Source organism: Pinus tabuliformis, chromosome J (assembly GCF_031772625.1).
Source record: "Pinus tabuliformis cultivar Carrire ecotype Pingquan chromosome J, CPIR1, whole genome shotgun sequence".
NCBI classification, from domain to species: Eukaryota; Viridiplantae; Streptophyta; class Pinopsida; order Pinales; family Pinaceae; genus Pinus; species Pinus tabuliformis.
The window spans coordinates 461,152,030-461,176,037 of NC_142295.1; the positions used below are offsets into that span (position 1 = coordinate 461,152,030).

The window sequence follows — 24,008 nt, forward strand, 5'->3', positions numbered from 1 at the left end:
GCTTTCACAAGAGAGTTTGAGAAATTTGACCCATTGTGTTTTATTTTCAGCTGAAGGGTTGTTAACAGAACATGCTAAGATGACCCCAATATTATTTTATTTTTTATTTTTTCTCCCTATCTTCACCGTGCAGTCGTATGACCTAGTGAAGATAAATTTGGGCTGAGGCAATGGCATTCACAATGTCATTATAATCCTAAATCATTGTGACACTTTTGAGATATGAGACTCCCGTACCTTCACAGTCATATCTAAGGAGACTTGATACAAGAAACCATCGTTGTAATCCAAAAGTATATCACGCCCATATGCTGCGCAAACTTAGGGTTTTTCGTACTGCCTTATCCGCATCCAAAAATGTCATGTTTGGGCTTCATCGAGCGATGTATTGAATCCAATAGCAAGGGATTGTGGCTAGTCACTCGTTACCATCTTCGGCTAGAACCCGACTGGCACCGCACGCATATCTTCTGGTTTGCATAGACGCTGAAAAGCTTGTCCTCTAGCTGGTGTACATAATACCGTCAGAGGATGCTAGTGAGAATATATGGCCACCATTTTCATGCATTTCCGTGGCACATCTAAATTTTACCTCAGTGAGGCTATTCCATATCCTTTAAGTACCGATGATGGCTATGGTAACTTAAAGTACTGCATCTTCTGTAACAATAATAAGATGGAATTCAAGTCAGTAGTGGGCGTTGCTTGGTGATTATACCCCAATAGTAGAGAGCGATACATGCAACGTTGTCATGTTGTTTGGTTGTACTTAAGTGATATTTCTTTCGCCTCTCAACTATACCTCATACAAGATTTTCCATTGATTTGTGTGGGACGTGAAGGATGCCAATGCCCAGAAAGACAATATTTGTTTCTCTTATCTCAAAGATGGGGCGATGACATCTCACATAATGCGATCACTCTTTTGATCTCATTGATTTCCATCAAGACAATAATTACATCCTAACTACCAAGTGATTTAAAAATCACAAATTCTGATTTAAAATTCACAAATTCTGCATTCCAAGCATCAGTATTTATAGACACGCTTTCAACATATTTTTGTAATTTTGGGCAGAATAATCGATTTATCAGAGATGGATACGAGCATTATCGACATGAACTTGGAATGGCCTGCAAACAATGGCGTGGGGTGCCCACCCTGTAACAAATTAGTGGCCTGCCCATTGTCGAATGAACGTGCGGGAGTAGTTCCAATGGATTCCTCCTCAACACTGGGGCATCACCTAGGGCAGAGGATCGTCGAGGTTAGGGTCAGGGACATTTTCCCTATTCCTGGGGACTTCAATCTCACCTTGCTAGACCATCAGTTGGCAAAGTCGGGCCTCAATCTCATCAGCTACTACAACGAACTGAACGTTGGCTATGTTGTCGATGGGTATGCACGATCTAGAGGTGTCGGGACCTGCACCATTCATATGGTGAGGGATTTGGGGATGTGGCCTGGGGGGAAGGGGGCCCCTCTTGCATTGATCTAGAGTCTTTCATGGTGCTGCTATCACTCTGTCTCTTGGTGCCCCTGGTTGATGGGAGCACTGCACAGAAGGAAGTCATCCTCTTCAATTTGATCTAGGAAGGATGGCTTATTAGTTACTTATTTAGAGGGGCCACCCAATAAGTCAAATGAAGGATCAAGGTTGAGAGCAGAAGAACAATGGGTTGGACCTCCTCTGATAATGACTTAATACCTAGAGCACCAACTGATTCACTTACCTTCCCTTCAGAGCAGGAGATGGATGGGGGATGGAAGGAAAGAGCCGGGGTTTCACCGGTCGGTCTCTCTGGTTGAGATTGAGGTATATTAATTCGTATTCCATACGATATTGTAAGGTATCCTTCTATTTACTTGCTTTCTCAGCTTTCTTTCCAGAAAATAGGTGTTGATCTTGTTCAATTACAGCTTAGGGTTCCTCTTGGTGATCTCTGCTCGAATGCTCAATACCTCTTCTAAGTACCTTGCTATCACAGGGACCAGGGGAAGTTTGATCCAAGAGGAAGGAAAGACTCTTTATAAATAAGATAGAATAGATAAGGATAACCTAATCAACCATGTTGCGGTCTTCCTAATAAAGGGAACTTAGAACATCTCCTTTAGCCCTGGGATAACCTACTTCATCAATGCAATCAAAAGTATTATTGTGGCAATCAAGTTGAACTCGATGTGCTTCCAACTAGTCTATACCAATGAGGACATCATAAGAACCAAGTGGTAAAATATTCAAGTTTGCTCGTATGAAGATTCCATTCAGCTCTAGTGGACATCTCTCCACCATTTCACTAACTTCTATCTTGGTTCCAATGGCTAATTGAACTAGCCATGACTTGCTATGCTTACACTTCTTAAGAGCACATTTTGAAACCACTTTAGGTGTAACATAACTGTGACTAGATCCTGGATCTATTAGAATGGAAAGGTATTGCTTAGCAATCTTACCTGAAACTTTCAGTACTGTTGATTGATTATCTGCTTGGTGGTCTTCCAGGGTAGCATAGATCCTAGGGATAGTCTTTGCTACATCGTTAACAGTTGTAGCCCCCCGAATGTTGTGAACATTCTTGGTGTTTCTCTCCTTGCCCTCGGAAGAGCAAGACCTCCGGACCTTCTTATGTGGACAATTTCTGAGTGAATGTTATTCTCCACATCCCCAGCATCGAATAGGCTCTCTTGTCCTTTTCCCCTTTGCTTCAGCTGGCTTGGTCTCACTTTGTGTTGGCTGATTCTGTTTATAACTATTTGGCTTCTTTTTATAAGGCGGGGTTTGAACCCTTTCTTTCTCTGGTCACATTTTGACTTCTTCTTGTCCTTCCAATCCTTGTGGACTTCGGGCTTTTTATTGTTCTGCTCATAGCAATACTTAGCCTTTCTTATGGCCTTATCCAAAGTTCGAGGTTCATCAAACTCAATTTTGTCTCTATAGTATTTAGGTAATCCACTTCATAAATGATGGATTTTGACCTTATCATCTCTGATGTACTTGACATATCTCAGTAGCTCCAATAGCTTATTCACATATTCATCCATGGTCATCTATTCCAGCTTTCACTCATGGAATTCTTTGACTTGACAATCATAGTATCTGCCACAGAGGTACTTCTACTGAAAGTGCTTCTTGAACCGCTTCCAGACGATCTTTCTTTCGCTGATTTGATTTCTCTGTTCGAGGTGTTCCCACCAAAGTGAGGCTCTGCCATTCAAATTGAATATGGCGATTCTGGCCTTCATGTTTCCATAGTAATCATGAACCTGGAAATACTTCCTTATCCCAAGAAGCCAAGCCTCAGCTTCCTACCCGGATTTGACCTCACTGTCAAAAGTAGGTGGTTTGACTTTCCTGAATTCTCCCTGAAAGTTATCTCTATAAGGCCTCTTTCTCTTTTTCTACCTATGATTTTTCTACCTATGATAAGAAGATCTCGAACTGCTCAATGAATCTCCAGAGGTAGATGATTCACTGTTCAAGAATGCTGATGGTGTAGATGTATCATCACCGGAGGTCCTTCTTTTGGTACTGTGGGACCCCTTGCGAGTATGACTCCTGGAGCTATCCCTGGTCCTACTAGCATGATTGTTTGAATTCTGTCCATAATGCATTTGTCTTTGTATGTCTATCAAACTTTGCAGCATGGAAGCCTTCAACTGGTTCTGTTCTTCCTTAGATTTTATCAACATTTCATTATCTGCTCTGCAGCTTTGAAGTTCTACTGTCAAGCTCCTCATGGTTTCTGCAATATTGGGAGAGGTCTTTTTATTTGTTTGTCCATTGGACTCAGTTTCTGAATTGATCCCATTCAGGTCCTCACCTATGATGTCTGCTTCATGCTCATAAGGGCTTTGTGCATCTTCCATGATAACACCTGGCTCAGCCCAACAAGACTAAGCCTCTGCCACCTTGACTGAACAGTAGGCACTGTGCACAACCCGCTAGCTTAAATGACAACAAAACATCATTCTAACATTTCATGATTTGATTAATGAAGTTTTATGCCCGTCCTGGCCTAGTGCTGTGCTTGCCCTAAATTCATTCTATCATTTCAATTTATAACCCATAATAGCCTCAGTGCTGTAACATGAGCCAAGTGAGTTTCCATAACTTAGGTAGGATCATTTCTTTTCTTGTATGCATAGAGTAGTTAGATAACTACTAAATGTATGTAAGTGTAATGTAGATAGCCTGAGAGCATTAAGATTCTTCTAGGATACCCTCATGTGATGCGCTTTGATAAGTATACGTACTATGCTATGTATGGATAGATGCGCTTTGTACTCTATGGTAAGCCTGTCATGTTAGACCGTCCAGCATGACGTGATGCTTTATACTCTCTGGTGGTCCCTCTCCACCCTTTCCCCCACAAGAATCAGTATAGGGGAATGTATTACCTACGTTATACCGATATGACAAAAATGGTATTCCAAAGTGCTACTCTTGTAGCGAAGTCAGGATCGCTGTCATAGAGTTGGGACCACCCGGAGGTATCATGCCCACAAGAGTTGAGCACCGTGGTTAGTGCTGCAACTGTGTAACTGTCTACCACTTTCACCGTCCACTACCTGTGCTGCTACTCACTGGGAACTCTCACTGGAATTAACCTTCTGCAGTTCCCATGCGAATTCACCAAATCCGACCTCGTTTCTGTATTCAAACAAGGGGAAATAAATAGAATCGCCTAGCTTTCAATACGCAATTATTAGACTCTTCTTTTCCTGGCCTTGGCTTACCTTACGCCCGTATCAAATAGCGTAGCCTCAACTTACTTGAAATCACTACGTTACGCCTCATTCAATATATGTTAGTTACACCTAGCTTTCAATATACCTATGTGTAGCTTGGTTTTCAGTCTGTTACGCCTTACTTATATCCAGCTTATCTCTAGCTTACTTACTTCTTATTTCTCTTTCCTCGATCTTATTATTCATCTGGTGAAAAATAGAGTTCGGGAAGATATTGAAGTTTTAGGGGAAGAAAATATTATATCCTGACTGTGCCGGCCCTATATTTATTCCCTCAAGGGCCGCTAGCCAAAAAGAAGAATCAACCTTTCAGGATGCGCAAGCAGGCTCGACCATAAGCCCCCCCACCCAATAAGTAAATTGAACTTCTCTTTTCTTTATCTCGGGGTGGCTCAATAGGGTGGGAAGGAAGGCCAGCATGTGAGGTAGGTACCGATTACTGCTACCGCTAGCCGATACACGGGATAACATCATCGCCGTAGATCTTTGCCGAGAGCCGCTAGTTGATGCTGTCGATCCACTCGATACAGGTGGTGGATATTTTTTCTTTCGTCTGTCTGTTCACCGATGTCTTCTTGTCTGTTTTGGAACCGATGCACGATGCTGACTTTTCTCCCTTAGCTACTGGATATGCTACTGGAAGGAATGCTGCTGCTGGAGGATCTGAAACAGGATATACTGGTACTGGATCAGAAACTGGATCTCGATCTCTATATACGGATATCTGGCTCGCTGGTGGGTTATGGGTATGGGTCTACAGCTACATAAATATGCAGAGACAGAGGTAGAGGTAGATGCATTTGATCCAGTCGATTTAGCTGCCGGTCAAGAGTCAGTCGATCCAGCTTATCCACCACCATCAGAACCTGCATCTTGCCCAGCATCCCTTCCCGTCATAGCTTCCCTTCTAGTTCCCATAATATCGTATGTAAGATACCCCGTGCCGGAACCTTTTTATTCACTTAGCAGTAGGAGATTGAGATCCAAATCCAAATTCTGTTGACCAAGCAGCGAGAGATGGTCAAAGCAACATCAAGGTATATAGAACAAAGTAAGCCATGCTCTCCGAGTCAAGGACTAGGAAAAAGGCAGGGGTTTCAGAAGCATATGAACCAGCCATACAAGGAGCTACTTCCAACAGCCAAACTATCACCTTCGCATGGGCATACCAGAATGAATTAAGCGGCTTTTGAGCGGGGTCCTGCCGGAATTCATAAGTAAACCTACCGAGCTATTTATTCGGACCTTCGCGTGGTTCCATATCTAGTTCCAAGTACATATTCACCTGCGATTGGTGCTCCTACCCTTGTCTTTACCTCGGCCTATGGCTCTATTGCTAGGTTATGTTTCAACTGAATCCAATGGGAGAAACTTGGTCAGATGCCTTTCCCGCTCCTGCTCCGGGCTTAGATGCTGCTTGGTAAAATGAATCAACGGGTGAAGGCGGAGAAACTTCAATTGGTTCTAGTGCTTGCTTTGTTGCTATAGCTGTCTCTATCTCTGCTGCTAGGTATCGATTTCGATCTCCAACCAGATCTGCTTCTTGAACCGGATCAACTGAAGCTTGGACTGGATATGACTCAAACAAGCTACCAAAAAAGAAGGGATGCCCCGGACTCGAGAACGGCTGCCTCTGGATCTTTATCTCTAACTTCATCCGCAGCAGCTATTCAGGTTACCACATGCCCAGTAAGGTTAGTGAGTGTGAGGTTAGTCAGTGGGGAATAATCCAAAATCCAAATATATTTTATATGATGATCGCATATCTATGGCACCCATTCCATATAAAGAAACAACCAGTGGAATCCATATGGTGCTTAGCTTGAGTTCATAAGCTAACTCCTAGCTCTACTCTCTGTGCTTAGCCTCTCTGTAGTGCGATAATGACTGGACTCTCTCTGTATCCATACGGACTTCTAGTTCAAGCGTAATAGAAGCCGGTAGGGTAAGTGATTAGCCTTAGTAGGTTGGTTCAAGCCGGTTTGGTCAAGCCAGCCTGCACTCCGGATGTGATTGTTCCATTAATGATCTATTTTCTTTCTAATTGATTAAGCCTAAGCAGTTACCTATTCTAAGGTTGTACCTATTTCATAAGGTTTCATACACTGTAACCACTTGCATGAGACTCTAAGCTCTAATTACACTAGTAAACGTAATTTCCACTACTTGACCTGGCACTACGCTTGTTTCCCGTTTTCAAGCCATGACTATGACTTCCGTGGTGATCTAGCTTTAGTCCATTTGATTTCTTTCAATCAATCACTCTTCATAGGTGCACCTACCTACCTCACTCACTCTGTCGGGATGGGGTAATTATTTCATGTATATAGATTTCACGTATATGAACTGAACAGAACATCTGTATCTAATGGATTGAAAAGAACGTGTCTGCTGTAACTCCTATCCATCCATTGGTTCACATCTCTCATTCTTTGAAGTTGGCACCTTGTCATGCATGGATAAGTTGTTAGGGTAATCGGTGCACCTCCTCACACAAACACTTTCGGGATGGGTTGTTCTGGCTTTCACGTCTATAGACTTACCGTATCTGGACTGATGAACTGAACGTCTAGAGTATAAAGTATTTAGTATCGGTAGAGAGAAGTAGAGATAGCGGTGGATAGGTTACAGTAGAGAGAGGTAGAGATAGAGGGTAGAGGGGATAGAGGGATGGGGAATATAGAATTGTTTCTTTTCCTACCTAGCTCGTGTCGTTTCTTCTGCCAGCCGGGGTTTCATCGACAAGCAAGTTTCTTGTCCCAGCGAGCAGTAAAAGAATCTCCAGTACCGAAGCAAGTAACTCAAGCAGTACTAATTCAATTCTATTATTATACACGTAATTATCCAAAAGTAAGCTCAGCAATTAATATGCTTTTCCTTCCCCCCCCCCCCTCCTTTCAGAATCATATTTGTATTGTAGGCACCCTCTTCATTATTCTAGGCAGCGGTACCATCAATCATTCTGTCCAGCTATCCAGCAAGCAGCAAGTTCGAAGCAGGTCCACTGTGTCCTATCGTTTCTTCAAATCCCTAGGTATTCATAGCGTAAGTAAACAAGCATGGCTCAATGTCTTCTGATGGGAACATGGGGGAACTCATCTCAATCTATATCGTTCTGTGTATTGATTACAATGGGTGGGATGTCAAGCCAGGTCAATCTACTACTGGTGGGTTCAATGCTCTTGTTTCGCGAAGCACCATAATCGTGGGTCTAGTCACAGGTTCTAGCATTATGGGTTCGACCCTCCTGCCCGGGGTAATTCAACCAGCAGCCTGCCAGTAACTAACGAGGCAAGTAACGAACGATGCCTACACTAACTAAAAGCCAGCAGCAGCCGGGTTCCTCAAGCCTAAAAGCAATTCCAGCCATACCAGCAATAGCAGCAATTCTAGCTTATCCATGCCCCCGCGCAATAGCTCTAAACGTTGTGAAATGCTATTTGTATGAAAGTGAAATATGGTTGGAAGATCCATAGCCTTAAGCCCTGGAGCCTTATTTTTCAAAGAACCTGAAGATGGAGTCTTTTTATATATAGTCCTCCTAGAAGCAAGCCCTGGAGCATTGGATTGGTTTGAATAGGGAGAGGGAGGAGTTTTCAACTCAACATTCCACCTTCAAACAATAAATTGAGACATGAATTCTTGGGCACAAGTCGTTCGGGGAAGGGGCTCCTACCCCTCTTGCTGCGGTTGAGGAAGTAGTGCAGGCCAAGCTTGTAGAAGAGCATACTAGGCTTGTCGGGGAGTTGGGGGGCTCAACATCATCAATGCGAACGTGGGGGCTTACAATGAGAATTTGCCTGTCATTTTTATTGTCGGGGAGGCATAATTTGAATGAATATGGGACCGACAGCGTTATGCGTCATACCATTGACCTGCCATGCTTTAGCTAGAAGAATTGCTACTTCCAGATGGTCGCATGCGCTCAGGGTATTTTGAATTACTTGGATGATGCCTCAGAGCGCTAGACTATGTGATTTCCATAGCACTTATGAAGAGTAAGCATGTGCATATCAGCATTAGTTGTAATCTTGTTGTCGTTCAACACTCCACTTTCAGTCGACAACTTGTTCCATGTTCTCTATCACCTAGGCTAAGCAATCTCAAAATTTTGGAAGAGGCTGTGGACATTACAGTAGAACTTCTAAACATAGCAGTGAAGCCCGCGTTCATAGGTGGTCCAAAGATGAGGGTTGCTAAGGAAAAAAGTGCATTTGTGGAATTAGCAGATGCATCGGGTTATCCCATGGTTGGGATGCCCTCTTCTAAGGGACAGGTTCCAGAGACTCGTCCACATTTCATAGGTACTTAATGGGGTGTAATAAGTGCTTCAATTATGTGTTGAAACAGTTGAAACCGGATGCATATTTATTTGCAGGGCTAATTCTCAATGACTATAGTTCAGTGGGATATTCATTGCTATGGAAAAATGAGAAATCTATAACTGTGCAGCCTAACAAGTGGGAAATGGGCCTAGTTTTGGGTGTGTATTGATGAAATATTTCTTAGAAGCTCTTGTCAAGAAGGTTAGACATGTTATGTCAAGGGCCTTAAATATTGTACAAATAGAACATTCATTTGGTGATCTCATGCTAGCCTCGAGAGCATCAGAAATAGGAGTGGATTTAGTTTCAACTTATATGGTTTGGATGACTCACATACATAAGGTGTTCAAGCATGGCAGAAGCATGTGTATTTCTTGGTAGATTTATTGCAATAGGTCCCATGTTAAATTTACAAAGATAACCCACCATATTTCTACAAGGAAGATCAATAAAAACAAACTATCTCAAGGTCCATTTGAACCATGCACTGTCAGTCTCACAATTGGCCCAGAAACATTAAAGGGTATATTTATCCTCGAACCCTCATTCATCATCGTTATGGGTCACCCACAAACCCCCAAGGTTATCAGTCAACTTCACAAAACCCTTGTCATCGAATTCCATTTTCTAGGCCACACACTATCAGTATCACAGTTGGTCACAAGCATTACAGGGTATCTCTATCCTCAGATCTTTGTTCGTTATGGTTACAGGTCATCCACAAACCTATAGTACTTCAAACTCCATTTACTAGGTCACACACTATCAGTGTCACAGTTAGTCACAAGCATTACAAGGTATCTTTATCCTTAGATCTCCGTTCATCATGGTTATGGGTCAACTACACGAAACCCTTCTCTTCAGTGGCTCTTCATACTCAACAAAGACTTATCATGAGGGACTTCACGCAATGGAGACCGTTGCTACTTAAGGTGTGATGAATAATCTGAATGGAAAGTGGCATCCACCCATGGTATTTATCCATTCATGGAATTTACCCATGATATTGTAGCTCAAAGATTCTATAAGTAACAAGCCTCATTTTTTAGAAGGACAGATTGTCCACCAATATGTAGCTTTTACAATTATTCTCTATTTTAAGAAACCTCGCTTTGATACCAATATAATTTGTAAATTGTTGTGGATATTCCACTAGAGTGTTATTTTTTGTAGCATTGGACAAGTGTTCTTGTCTCGACTTGTGTCATAGAGGCTAAAGAGAACAAGATCTCCAAAACCCATAAAATATTTTAGGAGAAAACACCTAGAGATGGTTGAATTAAGTTAATTGATCAATAATTAAAAATTTCTCAAGTCTAACTTAGGATAAGTGATTAATTAACAAAAATTAATTCAGAAATGTGAAAATTATCTAGAAAATCACACATTGAGTTTGAGATGATCTTAGTCATTAATGAGGATCTAAATCATGGTCATTGGTTCGTCAATAAGAGATTATAAGAGCAACTCGATGGGTAGATGGAGAATACACTTGAGAGTTTGAATTCCTTGGCAGATTGAGCTATCCAGTGGTAAAGGTCGAGCAGGGAAGGAGAGTTCGATCCAGAAGGGACAAAGAGACAAAGAGGGAGTAGCAGAAGTGAATTTCGGAAGTTTCCAGTTCTGGAGAGGCAACATTGAAGGGGTCGAGTTATTCCACTAGAGGTTGCGCAGGGACTACGCAAATAATGTCAGTGATGCAGTTTGATTTGGTTGAGCAGGAGGTCGATTTAATTGTCAGAGGTCAGAATATTTTTCTAGAGCATTGGAGGATTTCTTCCAGAGGAAGTAAGTAGGAAGGACGACTTGATCATAGGAAAATTCAAGTTGCGCATGTGAGGGTTTGCATAAGAATTGCGCAGAGTCTTGCACAAGGGTTCTTGGAGGGCTACTTTTCTAAAGCAGGTTGTGTCAAGACTGCTTGAGGAGAGAGAGAGAGAATTCTCTCTAATAATTTTCCCCAGATTATTCGTTGAGGATAGCCAATTTAGCATCTTGATTATACTCAAAAATTTCACTGTTGCATAATAATAATAAAACCCTCATATGTTGCATCGATTTTCGAACATTATGACTTTCTGAGGACATTTGTCCAAAAATAATAGTGTCATTTTATTTTGTGTGTGCTCTATATTTCTCAGTTGTAGTATTTTTTTTTTGCAATGTTTTTTATAGTGAAAATTGCAATTGTGATTTTATTTGATGTTTGTCGTCAAAAATAAAGTGCACTTCATAATAATAAATTATAAGGATAATTTACAGTTGTTGCAATAGAGTTGAAAATTTCACACGGTATCATAACAGTGTTGAAGACAAATCAAAAGCAAGGAAGTGAGGAAGAAATTTGTGCAGGTTCACAAGGATTTCTGCAACACAGTTTCCATGTCTCTACAGAGGTCCATCCAAGCAGTGCAAATTGTTGGGCAGAAGGTTTGATTTCTAGTTGCAGGGGCAAGAAAAGTTCGAACAAACTCAACGAAAGTTCTCGCAAACAGTGGTGTTACTGGGAAGCACTTTTGGTGAGCATATCAGAGAATTTGTTGAGTAGTTCTAAGCGTATTTGGTTTGCAGCAGTGTTTGTAGTAGCAGATTAGCATCAGGTGGAAAAGAAATAGTGCACATAAAGGAATTTCTCAAATGGTTTCCAAAATTCAGTTACCTGGAGGAAATCCATGATTTCCAATTGTAGATGGCAATAGTAGCAGGCAGAACTACGCATTCCAAGAGGGAGTGTGAGTAGAAGAGCAAGCAACCAAGCAGGAAAGAGAGGAGACGCATGTTTATTTCCTAGTTGTGAGTTTTGCAGAAAATGGCCTTAGCGAGACTTCGAGATCAAGATGGACTAGATGGAGCCTCAAATTATTGTATCTGGAATGCCAAAATGTCTTCCCTACTAGATGAGCATGGTCTGAAAACGTATGTAGAGAGAGTTGCAGTCATACTGACAAACTTGTAGTAGTTAGAGAACTACAATAAGAAGATTGCCAAGGAAAAGTGGTTGATCATTAATGGCATTTGGGATCATATAGTCTCACACTTAGCGGCCAAGAATATGATCAAATAAATGTGGGATGTAGTTGCCATGCTTTTCCAAAATCCTTCCGAGAACAGGTAGATGTTCTTGAAGGAGAAGTCCAGGACCACCAGGATGCATAAGGGTGAAGAACTCTGATATAACCTTGCCATTGTTGGAGAAGCACCTCAAGAGAGTGATTTGGTGCATACAAATCTCAATGGTTTTACCCCAAAGTGGGCTACCTTTGTCTAAGGTGTCACTAGAAGAGATAATCTACCGGGTTGGGATCGTTTGTGGGCATATTTTATGAAAGAAGAGATGAGGCTTGCTCTAGATGAGAGCAATATCAGTGGCAGCAGTAGCAAAGGACCAAAGGGTACGAAAGAAGAGGAGAACGCAGCCCTTGCATCAAAGGGGAAGGTAAAGAAAGATCCTAATCAGGGACAAGGATCACAAGGAGGAGAAAAGAAGAAGAAGGATCTATCAAATATCAAGTGCTTCAGATGTGGTGATTTTGGTCCCTACAGTACCCAGTTCCTAAAGAGGAAGAAGGACAAGAAGGAGAAGCAAGAGTAGGCAGCAGCTTTGGCATAAATGAACAATTTTTCTTCTAGATTGGAGCACAAATTCTCTTTGTATGCAGCTATAACTCCAGGATAGTGGGGATACATTGAGCTCTAAACTCCAGAGTTGCAAATATTTGGGCAAGGTCCATAGAGCAGCCTCAACAGTTGCAGATTACTCTTCATATGGATCATCACCCTTACTACAGGGGCCCACATAGTTCAATAGCATATGGATCTGTGTTCAGCATGGCACGGTCAGATCTTGAGGAATAGTTGCAAAGCTAGTTGCAATCAGTTATTAAGGGGCATAGAACTAGTCAGGGCATAGATAGACTCAATAGATAGTATAGAGGCTAGTTGCAGTCAGAGACTCAGAAGACAATCACAGAGCTAGTACAAGGAAACAGTAGATTCATAGTTTTGTTCTCAGTTGCAGTTATAGTTGCAGCAACAACAGTAGCATGAGACCAGTTGCAGTTACAGTCACAACAGAGTTGGCAGCAATACAAGCAATACAATGCAATTTCAGCAGCAGCGCAGATGCAGGATGGTTCAGCTATAGTGTGGCAGATGAATCAGAGTATGCACAGTAGTTGGTGGGTAGTGGCAAGTTGTCACAATTGTCAAACATTAGCAGCGTGTATGGGAGGATGTTATGAGACAAAGAGAACACCTTCCTCGCTAAGAGGGAGTGTTAGTTTTTTTAGCATCGGACAAGTGTTAATAGTCTCGACTTGCATTAGAAAGGCTAAAGAACACAATATCTCCAAAACCTAGAAAAGGTTTCAGGAGAATACACCTAGAGATGGCTCAATTAAGTAAATTGATCAATAATTAAATATTTCCTATTTCTAACTTAGGAAAAGTGATTAATTAACAGTAATTAATTGAGAAATGTGAGAATTCTCTAGAAACTCACACGGATCAAGTATGAGATGATCTTAGTTGTTGATGAGGATCACCAACGAGAGATTCTAAAGAGAAACTTGACTGGTAGATAGAGAATACACTTAAGAGGTCGAGTTCCTTGGCATATCAAGTTATCCAGCAATAGAGGTCGAGCAGGGAAAAGAGTTTGAGCCAGAGGGAACACTGATCCGGACTTAAACAGGAACGCAACAAATTACAGAGATAACCATAAAGACAGATATGCAGAGGAAATAACACTTTATTTCATTACTGTAAAATACTGAAATATGCTTACAAACAGAAATGGAAATAAACCAGCTAAGGCGATGGTACCTTATCTCTTAGAAGAGATGCGGCGGCTACATGCCTCTGAACTGTTCTGAACTATGTTACAATGAGGCTCGAAGGCCTATTTATTATTGAGAAACAATGGAAAACCTTTCACATCCCGAAACCTAACCCTAGAAGATGAAACACCAAATTGTGGGCCCCGTTTGGGTAAATTGGTACATCAATTTCCCAGGGTCGTAACTTTGGCATACGATCTCTGTTTGACGCGTACAATAGATCGTTAGAAAGATCTATCTGAGTACTACCACTTTGGGAGGCAACATGGATTCATCAACCCATGTTGCCCCAGATTTCCCAAAAAACGTCGTTTAGGGCCTCAAAATGGCTCCGGAAGTTCAGGACCCGAAAAACTGCTAAAAATATTAAACTGTGCTACAATTTAGGAAACTGAAAAAGCTTAAAGAGACAGTTGTGGGGGTCCAAATGGGATAGGTGGGTGGCCACCAACATCCACCTAGATCATTCCTCCCCCCTTAGGAAGCAATGGTCCCCATTGCGTTGAGTTCCTCCCTAAGATGAGGAAGCTTCTGCTGAGTTGGGTCTCTGATGAGCTGTTCTGCAATCTCTGATGTGTCCAGTAATGGTGGGAAGCATGGTCGATGACGGTACCCATTGAACAGTTGGTGCAAACGAAGGAATGGAGGAATGTTATGCGCCAAGGCATTATTCCCCGCAGCCTTGGTACTGGTGTAAGGACCATGTCGGTGTGGTCGGAGCTTCTGATGGGCTCTTGTAAGGCGTTCTTTCTGCAGATGCAACCAAACTTTGTTGCCCACCTGAAGCTTGTGTGGTACCCCTGAGGAGAAGTTGTTCCTGTGTTCTGTCATGACCGTATCCCTTTACTGCTGCTGCTGCGTGGAGGAACCCTTTGCGGGGGTCATGGATGTAGCAACGATCTTCCCCTTACTTTCGGAGCGAACCAGATAGAAAATAAATTTCCTAGTCTGTGAGATGAGTTTGTTGCATTTCTTAGCAGCGATCAAAGAAGTGGCAGTAGGTGGGGCTACCTCTGGTATCCTGTATAATGAATTATTCAAAGAAATAATGACAGTGCGAGGCCTTGACTCATACACAGCATGTCGCCTCCATAAGTATGGTTGGCCTAATAGTACATCATAAACATCCAGAGGTGTAACATCACACAATACCTCGTCTGTGAAGGGCTTGATGCTGTAGGGAAGGCGGCACTGCTGGTGAACTTTGAGATCTCGTCCTTCATGAAGCCACCCGATACTGTACGGCTGTGGGTGTGGTGTAGTCGGTAGGCCCAACCGCTTCACGACCTCTGCTGAAACGAGGTTCTTTTGGCTGCCACTATCGACAATGAATTGCAGCAGCGAACCCTTCACCCACATTTGTGAGTGGAAAAGACATTCCCCCTCCTCTTGTTCTTCAGGTTCATTCTTCTGGATCTTGGCAGTGGCAACAATGGCGCTGGGATCCACATCAATGATCTGCTTCCCTTTGCCATTCCCCTTGTCGGGTTCTGGCTTAAGGTCAGAACATGCATCTGATTCGGAAGCCTTCAATTCGGCCACCAGCGACTGCTTGGTCCGACACTCACTTGTGTTATGAGTGGGACTCTTGTGGAACTCACGCCACTTTCCTTTGTCCTTTGGCTTCGTGGTGTTGTTCTTTTCTTGCGGCTTCGAGGGGTTGTCTTGGGTCACCCCGCCTTGGCTTTGTCCTTTGGGCTTCGGATTTGCAAATCCAAACTCTCGTTTCTTCTGTTTGAACTTTTGCTCAATTTTGACAGCATATCGGTATGTTGTACCGAGTGAGGAGATGTTCAAGAACTCCATCTCTTCCTGGATGTATTTGTGTAGGCAGCCGTGGTATTTGAGTACCAGATGCAGCTCAGAATCTTGGATACCCAACTGTGTGCGAAGGGTATGAAAAATATTTTTGAACTCTGGCACATCTTGGTCCCTTCCCTGCCGCAGCGTGGTCCACTTTATGTATTTGTCCTCGTAGCTTTTGACAGGGTAGTACTGCTCCTTGACGGCATCCCGGAATGAATCCCAAGTGGGTGCGGCTGAAAATAGTGAGCCTGTGCTTTCATCCTTCTGCTCGCAGTAGGTTTCCCACTAGTCCTTGACGTGTGGGGCTGCTTTGAGAAGAGCAAAAACAATCTTTTCCCGACTCGAAAATTCATGAACAGAAAAATATCCTTCTAGCAGATTTAACCATTTATCTACGGCATCTGCATCTATTTGACCCTCAAAGATGGGGATTTCAAAATTAACTTGTACCTTGAAGGGTGTGGCGTTTCCAAAGTAGCTATTGGAAGCTGATGCGTCGCCTCTGGGTAGCCGCTGAAGAATCTGGGCAAAGCTGTCCATCATCGCGTTCCGTTGTCGCTCGAGGGCTTCTTCGAGCAAGATTTTGATAGGATCTCCTGCCTCCTCGTCTTTCTTCTCATCCGCCATGGGAGGCCGTCGGGATTTGCGAGGCTAGTCTTGCAAGGGTTCGACCAGTTCAAGCCCTAACTCCTTATATCCCGACCTCGTTGGGGACATGCAAAGAAAAACAGAGAAAAAGCAGACCGCTCTGATACCACTAATCCGGACTTAAACAGGAACGCAACAAATTACAGAGATAACCATAAGCACAGATATGCAGCGGAAATAACACTTCATTTCATTACTGTAAAATATTGAAATATGCTTACAAACAGAAATGGAAATAAACCAGCTAGGGCGATGGTAGCTTATCTCTGAGAAGAGATGCGGCGGCTACATGCCTCTGAACTGTTCTGAACTGTGTTACAATGAGGCTCGAAGGCCTATTTATTGTTGAGAAACAATGGAAAACCTTTCACATCCCGAAACCTAACCCTAGAAGATGAAACGCCAAATTGTGGGCCCTGTTTGGGTAAATTGGTACATCAATTTCCCGGGGTCGTAACTTTGGCATACGATCTCCGTTTGACGCGTACAATAGCTCGATAGAAAGATCTATCTAAGTACTACCACTTTGGGAGGCAACATGGATCGATGAACCCATGTTTCCCTAGATTTCCCAAAAAACGTCGTTTAGGGCCTCAAAATGGCTCTGGAAGTTCAGGACCCGAAAAACTGTTAAAAATAGTAAACTATGCTACAATTTAGGAAACTGAAAAAGCTGAAAGAGACAGTTGTGGGGGTCCAAATGGGATAGGTGGGTGGCCACCAACATCCACCTGGATCAAACACAAAGGCATAAAGGGAGCACTAGAAATGAATTCCGAAGGAGTTTCAAATTCCAGCGAGGCAAAAACAAAGACGTCGAATTATTCCACTAGAGGTTGCACAGGGACTGTGCAGGAAACTTCAATGAGGCAGTTTGGTTTGGCTGAGTAGTCGGTTGATTCAGTTTCAGAGGCCAGAATAACTTTCCAGTTTTCAATTTTCCAAAGGTCGGAAACCCTCATTGTTTGTGTGAGGGTTTGTGCAAGGACTATGTAGAGGCCTACGCAACAGCTCTTGGAGGGCCAATTTTCTGAAGCAGGTTGTGTCGGGATTGCTTTTGGAGAGAAAGAAAATTCTCTCTAATAATTTTGGCCATATTATTTGTTGAGTATAGCTAGTTTGGCATCCAGATTGTACTTTGAAATTTCACTGTTGCATAATAATAATAAAACTCTCATTTGTTGCACCGGTTTTCCCACATTGGGGTTTTCTAGGGACATTTATCCAAAAATAACAATGCCATTTTTATTGTGTATGTGCTCTATATTTCTCAGTTCTAGCATTTTATTTTTTGCAACGTTTTTTTAGTGAAAATTCTAGTTGTGATTTTATCCATTATTTGTCGTAGAAAATAAACTGCACTTAATAATAATTAGTTAGAAGGATGATTTCCAATTGATGCAATAGAGTTGAAAATTTCGCATAGAGTGGTTTCTTATAAAAAAATATTATAATATTATGAAATCTTAGATTATGCAGGTTTATCGCCTTAGATCTCAGATTCATTATACCTAACTTATGGCTTGAATTTAAGAAATAACTTAAGTATGAAAAATGAAAGAATAGGCACAAGATACATGGTGTCAATAAGAATGAACACAAGATTTATCCTGGGAAACCAAGTACAAGAAAAAACCCAACTAGAAGGTGAGGCCTGTGCTATGCTTTCTTTGCTTCAGCTATAAAAATGTGCATACAAAGGAATAGGCACTCACTATTGAGTTACCCTTTGACACAATGGCCTGAACAATTGCTGAATGATTTGTCGTAGAAAATAAATTCCACTTAATAATAATTAGTTAGAAGGATGATTTCCAATTGATGTAACAGAGTTAAAAATTTCGCATAGAGTGGTTTCTTAAAAAAAATTATTATAATATTATGAAATCTTAGATTATGCAGGTTTATCGCCTTAGATCTCAGATTCATTATACCTAACTTATGGCTTGAATTTAAGAAATAACTAAAGTATGAAAAATGAAAGAATAGGCACAAGATACATGGTGTCAATAAAAATGAACACAAGATTTATCCTGGGAAACCAAGTACAAGAAAAAACCCAACTAGAAGGTGAGGCTTGTGCTATGCTTTCTTTGCTTCAACTATAAAAATGTGCATACAAAGGAATAGGCACTCACTATTGAGTTACCCTTTGACACAATGGCCTGAACAATTTCTACAAAATCCTCCTCCTTTGTCATGCTCACAAAATATCACTCTTAGATTTTTTTCTCAGCTATAGAACAAGTACAATACTAGCCCAATAATTATCTAGGGTTAGGGTTTTGGATTCCTCAACTCTCAGTTAGTAATAAGGTTTTGGACCTTATAGAATATTCTTGAAATTCCACACATGGATAGACCCACATGTTTGATTAATGGGGATTAGTGTGAAATCCACTCATATCATGCTAGTCAACTAGGTAGGTCAACTTATTGAAGGCATAACTTTCACATATGATCTTTAATTGAGGTGATTCTTGTACCATTGGAAAGCTCTCGTTGTGTAGAATATTGCCATTTATCTGCATGGAGGTTTTTGGCCAAAAGATACCATTTAAGGCCTCAAAGTGGCCCTATAAGGTTTCATGTGGTTTCCATCCCCAATTTTCCAAACTAGCATCCCCTCTCTTCTTAGCTTCCCAATATTTAACACAACCCGATAGTCATCTAAGGTTAGGGTTTTGAATTTCTCAACACTCAATTAGTGATAAGGATTTGGACCTTCTATAATTCTCTCCAAAGTCCACATGTGGCTAGCCCCATATGTTTGACTAACAGTGCTCACATGGCATCCACTCATACCAAGGTGGTCAACCAAGTAGGTCAAGTTGTGGGAGGTATAAGGCATAACTCGCATACTATCTTTGATTAAGGAAATTCTTGCACCATTGGGAAGGTCTCAATGTGTAGAATACTACTGGTGACTTTTAGGAATATTTTTGACCAAAAGGTGCCATTTAACACCTCAAAATCGCTCCAAAAGGTTTCAGACGATTTCCAACCCCAATTTTCAAATTGGGACCCATCACTAAAATGGCCCTGGAAGCTAATTCTTCCAAATTTTTTTAACCCAAAACTTACCTAAATAAATGACAAATTGTATGATGATCCCATATGGATCTGCAAGCATCATATTCAATGGTGCTAGTGTTCAAAATTCAATCAAATACTCGTGACATTTGTGGTTTATTTTCAACAATTACTAGAAGTCATTATTGAAAGTTTCACTTATCTAGCATTGGAGTCTGTTATATGTCCAAGCCATTTCCAACTTCAAATCCTATCTTCTTGAATTTTATGCTACCCCACATTGACAACATTATTCCATTTATGCTAAACAATGTATTGCAACATTGATGTGCTTTGACATTTCCTTCTTGTTTGTTGAGTTATAAATCCATTTATATATTGTACTTGATCCAAACATGAGAATGACTCATTAAAGAAATGATGATTATCTTATTGTTGGAGTCACGATTGCCATTACACCAAAACCCACAAGTGTTAGTAAACAGACACATTGTTAAATTTAAGCACATGCCACGAAACACACGGGGAGCATTGGATTATCCTTCTACACCGCCATTAATGGGGAGCCCAACAATCTCCCCCCCAACGCAAGCCAAGTGTGTTTCGAACTCGAGACCTTTGGCTCTGATGCCACTTGTTAGAGTCACGATTGTCGTTACACCAAAACCCACAGGTGTTAGTAAACACACACATTGTTAGATTTAAGCACATGCCACGAAACACACGGAGAGCGTTGGATTATCCTTCTACACCGCCATTAACGGGGAGCCCAACACTTATGTCTTATTTTGTTTGTATGAGGCTTCCTTCTCTATCTGAAAGGTAACTTCAACCTTAGGCTCTTCAAAGAATTTTATCTATCATAGAGCATGGAAGGTGGTTTTGTTTGTTGTGTGCTTGTTGTTTGGAGTTACTACCCCACTTATTTTTCTCTTCCATCTCAACAATCACTTAGAAAGCTTCTTTACATGATTTTTTCCCTTCCCTCTCGAAACCTTCATTTAGACTTCTGGCTTGATTTGCTTCATAGGGTAAAACAATTATTTTTCTTGTTTTATGTCACTAGTATCAATCCACTAGTGGAAAATTAGTACACATCATTCAAAAACCATCAACACGCTTATTGAGGGAGTGGATCAATGCAAATTGTGTCAGGTTTTTATTCATATTTAGTTCAACCATCTAATGTATTTGTCATTATTGTCAATTAGTGATGAAGTTGTTAGTCCTATTGTGGTCATGTCCGCATATATCTTTTTTGTATACCTGTCATGTCCCCATATATCTTTTTTGTATACCTGTCGTTAGTCTAAATCAAAATAATCCTAAAACATGATGTCCTGGCCATGTCCATCTATCCTCATTCATGACAGTTATCATGGTCATTTGTTCAAGTTTTATAATTTTTCCCATATATATCTTTAATTCCTCAATAATATATTGGTGTCATTATTGTTCATCCCATTGATTCACAATCTTTGTTGCGTCTATGTCTACATCTATTTTAGTTATCTTTGATACCTTTTTTGTTGATGTGGTTTCCAACATTCTATGGTACGTGATTTGATGTAAATCTGTTACTATTTTTTCTTCTTTTATTGGTGATATTATATAAGGTACATGAGATCCCTTCTATCATTTACATATACCAAAATGGGGCTATGCAATGAAAACAAACAAGGCTAATGCTGCACATTTGTAAATATTCTTCCTTTTCTCTCCAAAATATAAAAACCACCTAGGATTGAAAATTGATCCTACACTACAAAATTAATAGTGAATATACTAATATATGACTAGAACTATAATGCAATGCCCGTATGAATATTGTTGTTTTTGTCTATGTATTTGAGGGCACATTTTTTTGAAACAAACTTGGTTTTGGTTTTAAATATCGATTGTTCAACGTAAATCACTTCACCTTCATTTCCTTGGTCCTATAACATATGAACAACCCACAAAGGAAAACGATCCTCACATCCTAAACATAGTGACTTCCTAGAAAAGCGCGGATCAACATATATTTTTAACTTTCCACCTAATTTTCAAACAAAAAAGGACTAACATGGTAGAAGATGAGAAGATAACTGAGAGCAAGTGTACTTTGATCAGTTGAAGGTAACCAGAGAAGTCCTTAAACCACTCTTAACAGAAATCTGTTGCAAATTGAAAATCCAGTGAATTATAAGGCGCTTAATAAACAAGTGTACGTCAAAATCATTATCATTGAGTTGATATTATATACATGGCCAGGAGGGTTTGTCTCACTAAGGAAATGCATAACTGTCCTTTATTTTAATATGCATAACACACGTTTGTATAACTTGACTGTTTTTCAGATAATTATGGTGGTCATTATTTTTCCACTTGGTTCTTATGATGATATGTTGAATTGCAAGAAATTATGTTTGACTGCAGTTGATTAAGATCATACCATCAGGATTGTGAGGTAAGATGCCACTCAATGTAAAGCCAACTGTTGGAAATATCCTTGCCACCTTTTGCATGATTTATTTGCAGTGTCTTTGCACAGAGATTCTCCAATCAATTGTCGTATCTTACTTCTAAATTGCTCTTTCCAAAGCATTCCCTGTTTTCCTTGTAGCCAAAAGCACAAAGAATCTAGAAACAGCAATTCTCTTTAGACATAAATACCCATTAATCTCATAATTTCACACCTACTTTGAATTTTACAGTGCTGAAATTTTGCATATTCCACTTGATTGCAGTGTTTACCCTAGAATTATTTTGGAGAGCCGATCCAGAAGATATGTCAGCAACGGATCTAAAAAGCATATACAGTCATGAAAATAAAGAAAAAGCAATCACCACGTGGAAGGAAAAGAATATTCTTTCTGGAACAATTCCAAAACTCAAGCGATGAAGTTTGAACTACATTAAGCAGCTGATGACTGACCTCATCGAGAACTTTGATTGCTAACTAGGAGCAAGTTGAAGATAGATACAGATGACAGACATATAGTAAATAAGTTCACTTTATTCCAATTCTCTCATGGTACACTGATCAACTCACTTAAAGCAAGACACAAAGAGTGTGGAAAATGTTCAAAGCAATTTCATTGCAGCTCACAAATACTGAATGTACATTTAAGAGCTTTACAGACTCCATTACTCCCTCCATATTTGCTTTTCAACATATAGGTACTATAAACGAAGACTAACATTTGATTAAAGTGATACCTAAATGTCCATTTCCGAAGTTACAAAAAATGTCTTAAACAGCAAAGGGTAACCTATATTGATGAACACTTTCTAGAAGAAGTAAAATAGGCAAAGTGTTTTTGCAACCCAATATTATGATTTGCTACATCATTCACATGCAGGATTATTATTTAAAATGTCATTGTTCAAACTTCGGAGGATATATCATATCATGTCTTTCCTTTCAATGCTTCATCATGGCAACGCCTTTTTGCTGTTCTGGCTCCATGTGTCTTATTTGACATAACATCCTCTTCTTCAAACTGCAATAATGGCAGAGTCAACCACTATTAAAAGAACATTACAGATTTCTTCATTTGAAGTTTGAGAAGACACTGAGTCCTAATTCAAACCAGTGTAGAATTTGGTCTCTAGTTAAATGTACCTTCAACTATAAAATTGCCTGCAGATCAGACAAACTTCAGAATGGATGTTTAATTTGTAGCCCACTGTGAACGATTGGACCCTTAAAGAAAGAAATAGAATTAGAAATATGGTACCTTATCCACCAAGGAATTTAGATTGAATACTTGCTTAGAAGAATTTCCGCTGAAATCATTAAGGGATGCAGGCCCAACCTGTTCTGGTATTTGCAATGCATTAGCAGTCAATGATTGACATGATGGAGGTACAAAATCAGATTGACTGTCACTACTGCTCCTTTTTCTAACAGAGGAGGATTCTGCTGTAGACTGTATGTCACTGTCTGCACTTGGAATATTTGCTAGATCATTCAAGTGTATATGCTCCTGAGATTTGTGTGACATACTACCACTATGCACATCTGTTTCAGATTCCATGGCTGCAACAGAAATCTGTTGTGATTCTTTATGATATATTTGTGTTTTGCTTCTCCATCTATTGCTTGGAGAAGAATGTTCCTGCCTAGCAATGTTGGGTACTCTTTGATCTTGCCATGAACTAGCTGAAGATGCTTCCTCCCTCTTTATAACTACTCTAGGAACATACATCCTTTCATGTAATGGACCTCCTGTGCCTCTAACTTCCAAAGTATCCCCTAAACCTTCTTCTGTACCATTAGCCACTGCCGTCATTGCACTGGCATCCAATTCCCACAATTGTGTAAGTGCATTTTGCAGACGTTCTTGAGCGGAACTCATCTCTACAATTGGCCTTGGATAATTTGATCCTAAGTCAACCCCTGCTGCCCTGAGTATGGCTACAGGAGCATTCCAGGGTTGATGAATCCATTCTGTGGGCATTCTTGCTAGCTCAGGTAACCATTGACGTACATATTCACCATCAGGATCAAACTTGTAACCTTGGACCTGAAACAAATTGGCAATCAGATGCACATAAGCAAAGTAAAATCCAAATTAGTTTCCTGTCTATATTGAATAATTTGTATAACTATGCTTCATATTA

At 40.6% G+C, this 24,008-nt stretch overlaps 1 protein-coding gene and 1 pseudogene across 1 annotated transcript in view; one reads left to right on the forward strand and one right to left on the reverse strand.

The window, feature by feature from the left end:
• The first annotated feature begins 7,835 nt into the window (after window positions 1–7,835).
• On the forward strand, window positions 7,836–9,456 carry LOC149227830 (pyruvate decarboxylase 1-like; annotated as a pseudogene).
• A 12,998-nt stretch (window positions 9,457–22,454) lies between these two features.
• Window positions 22,455–24,008, reverse strand: part of LOC149227831 (cryptochrome-1-like) — a 100,609-nt gene continuing 99,055 nt past the window's right edge. The window contains exons 4-5 of the mRNA XM_089380603.1: window positions 23,123–23,911; window positions 22,455–22,885 (exon numbers count right to left, since the gene is read on the reverse strand). Of these exons, the coding sequence (XP_089236729.1) occupies window positions 22,793–22,885; window positions 23,123–23,911 (882 nt within the window). The 3' untranslated portion in view covers window positions 22,455–22,792. The remainder of the gene's footprint in view (window positions 22,886–23,122; window positions 23,912–24,008) is intronic.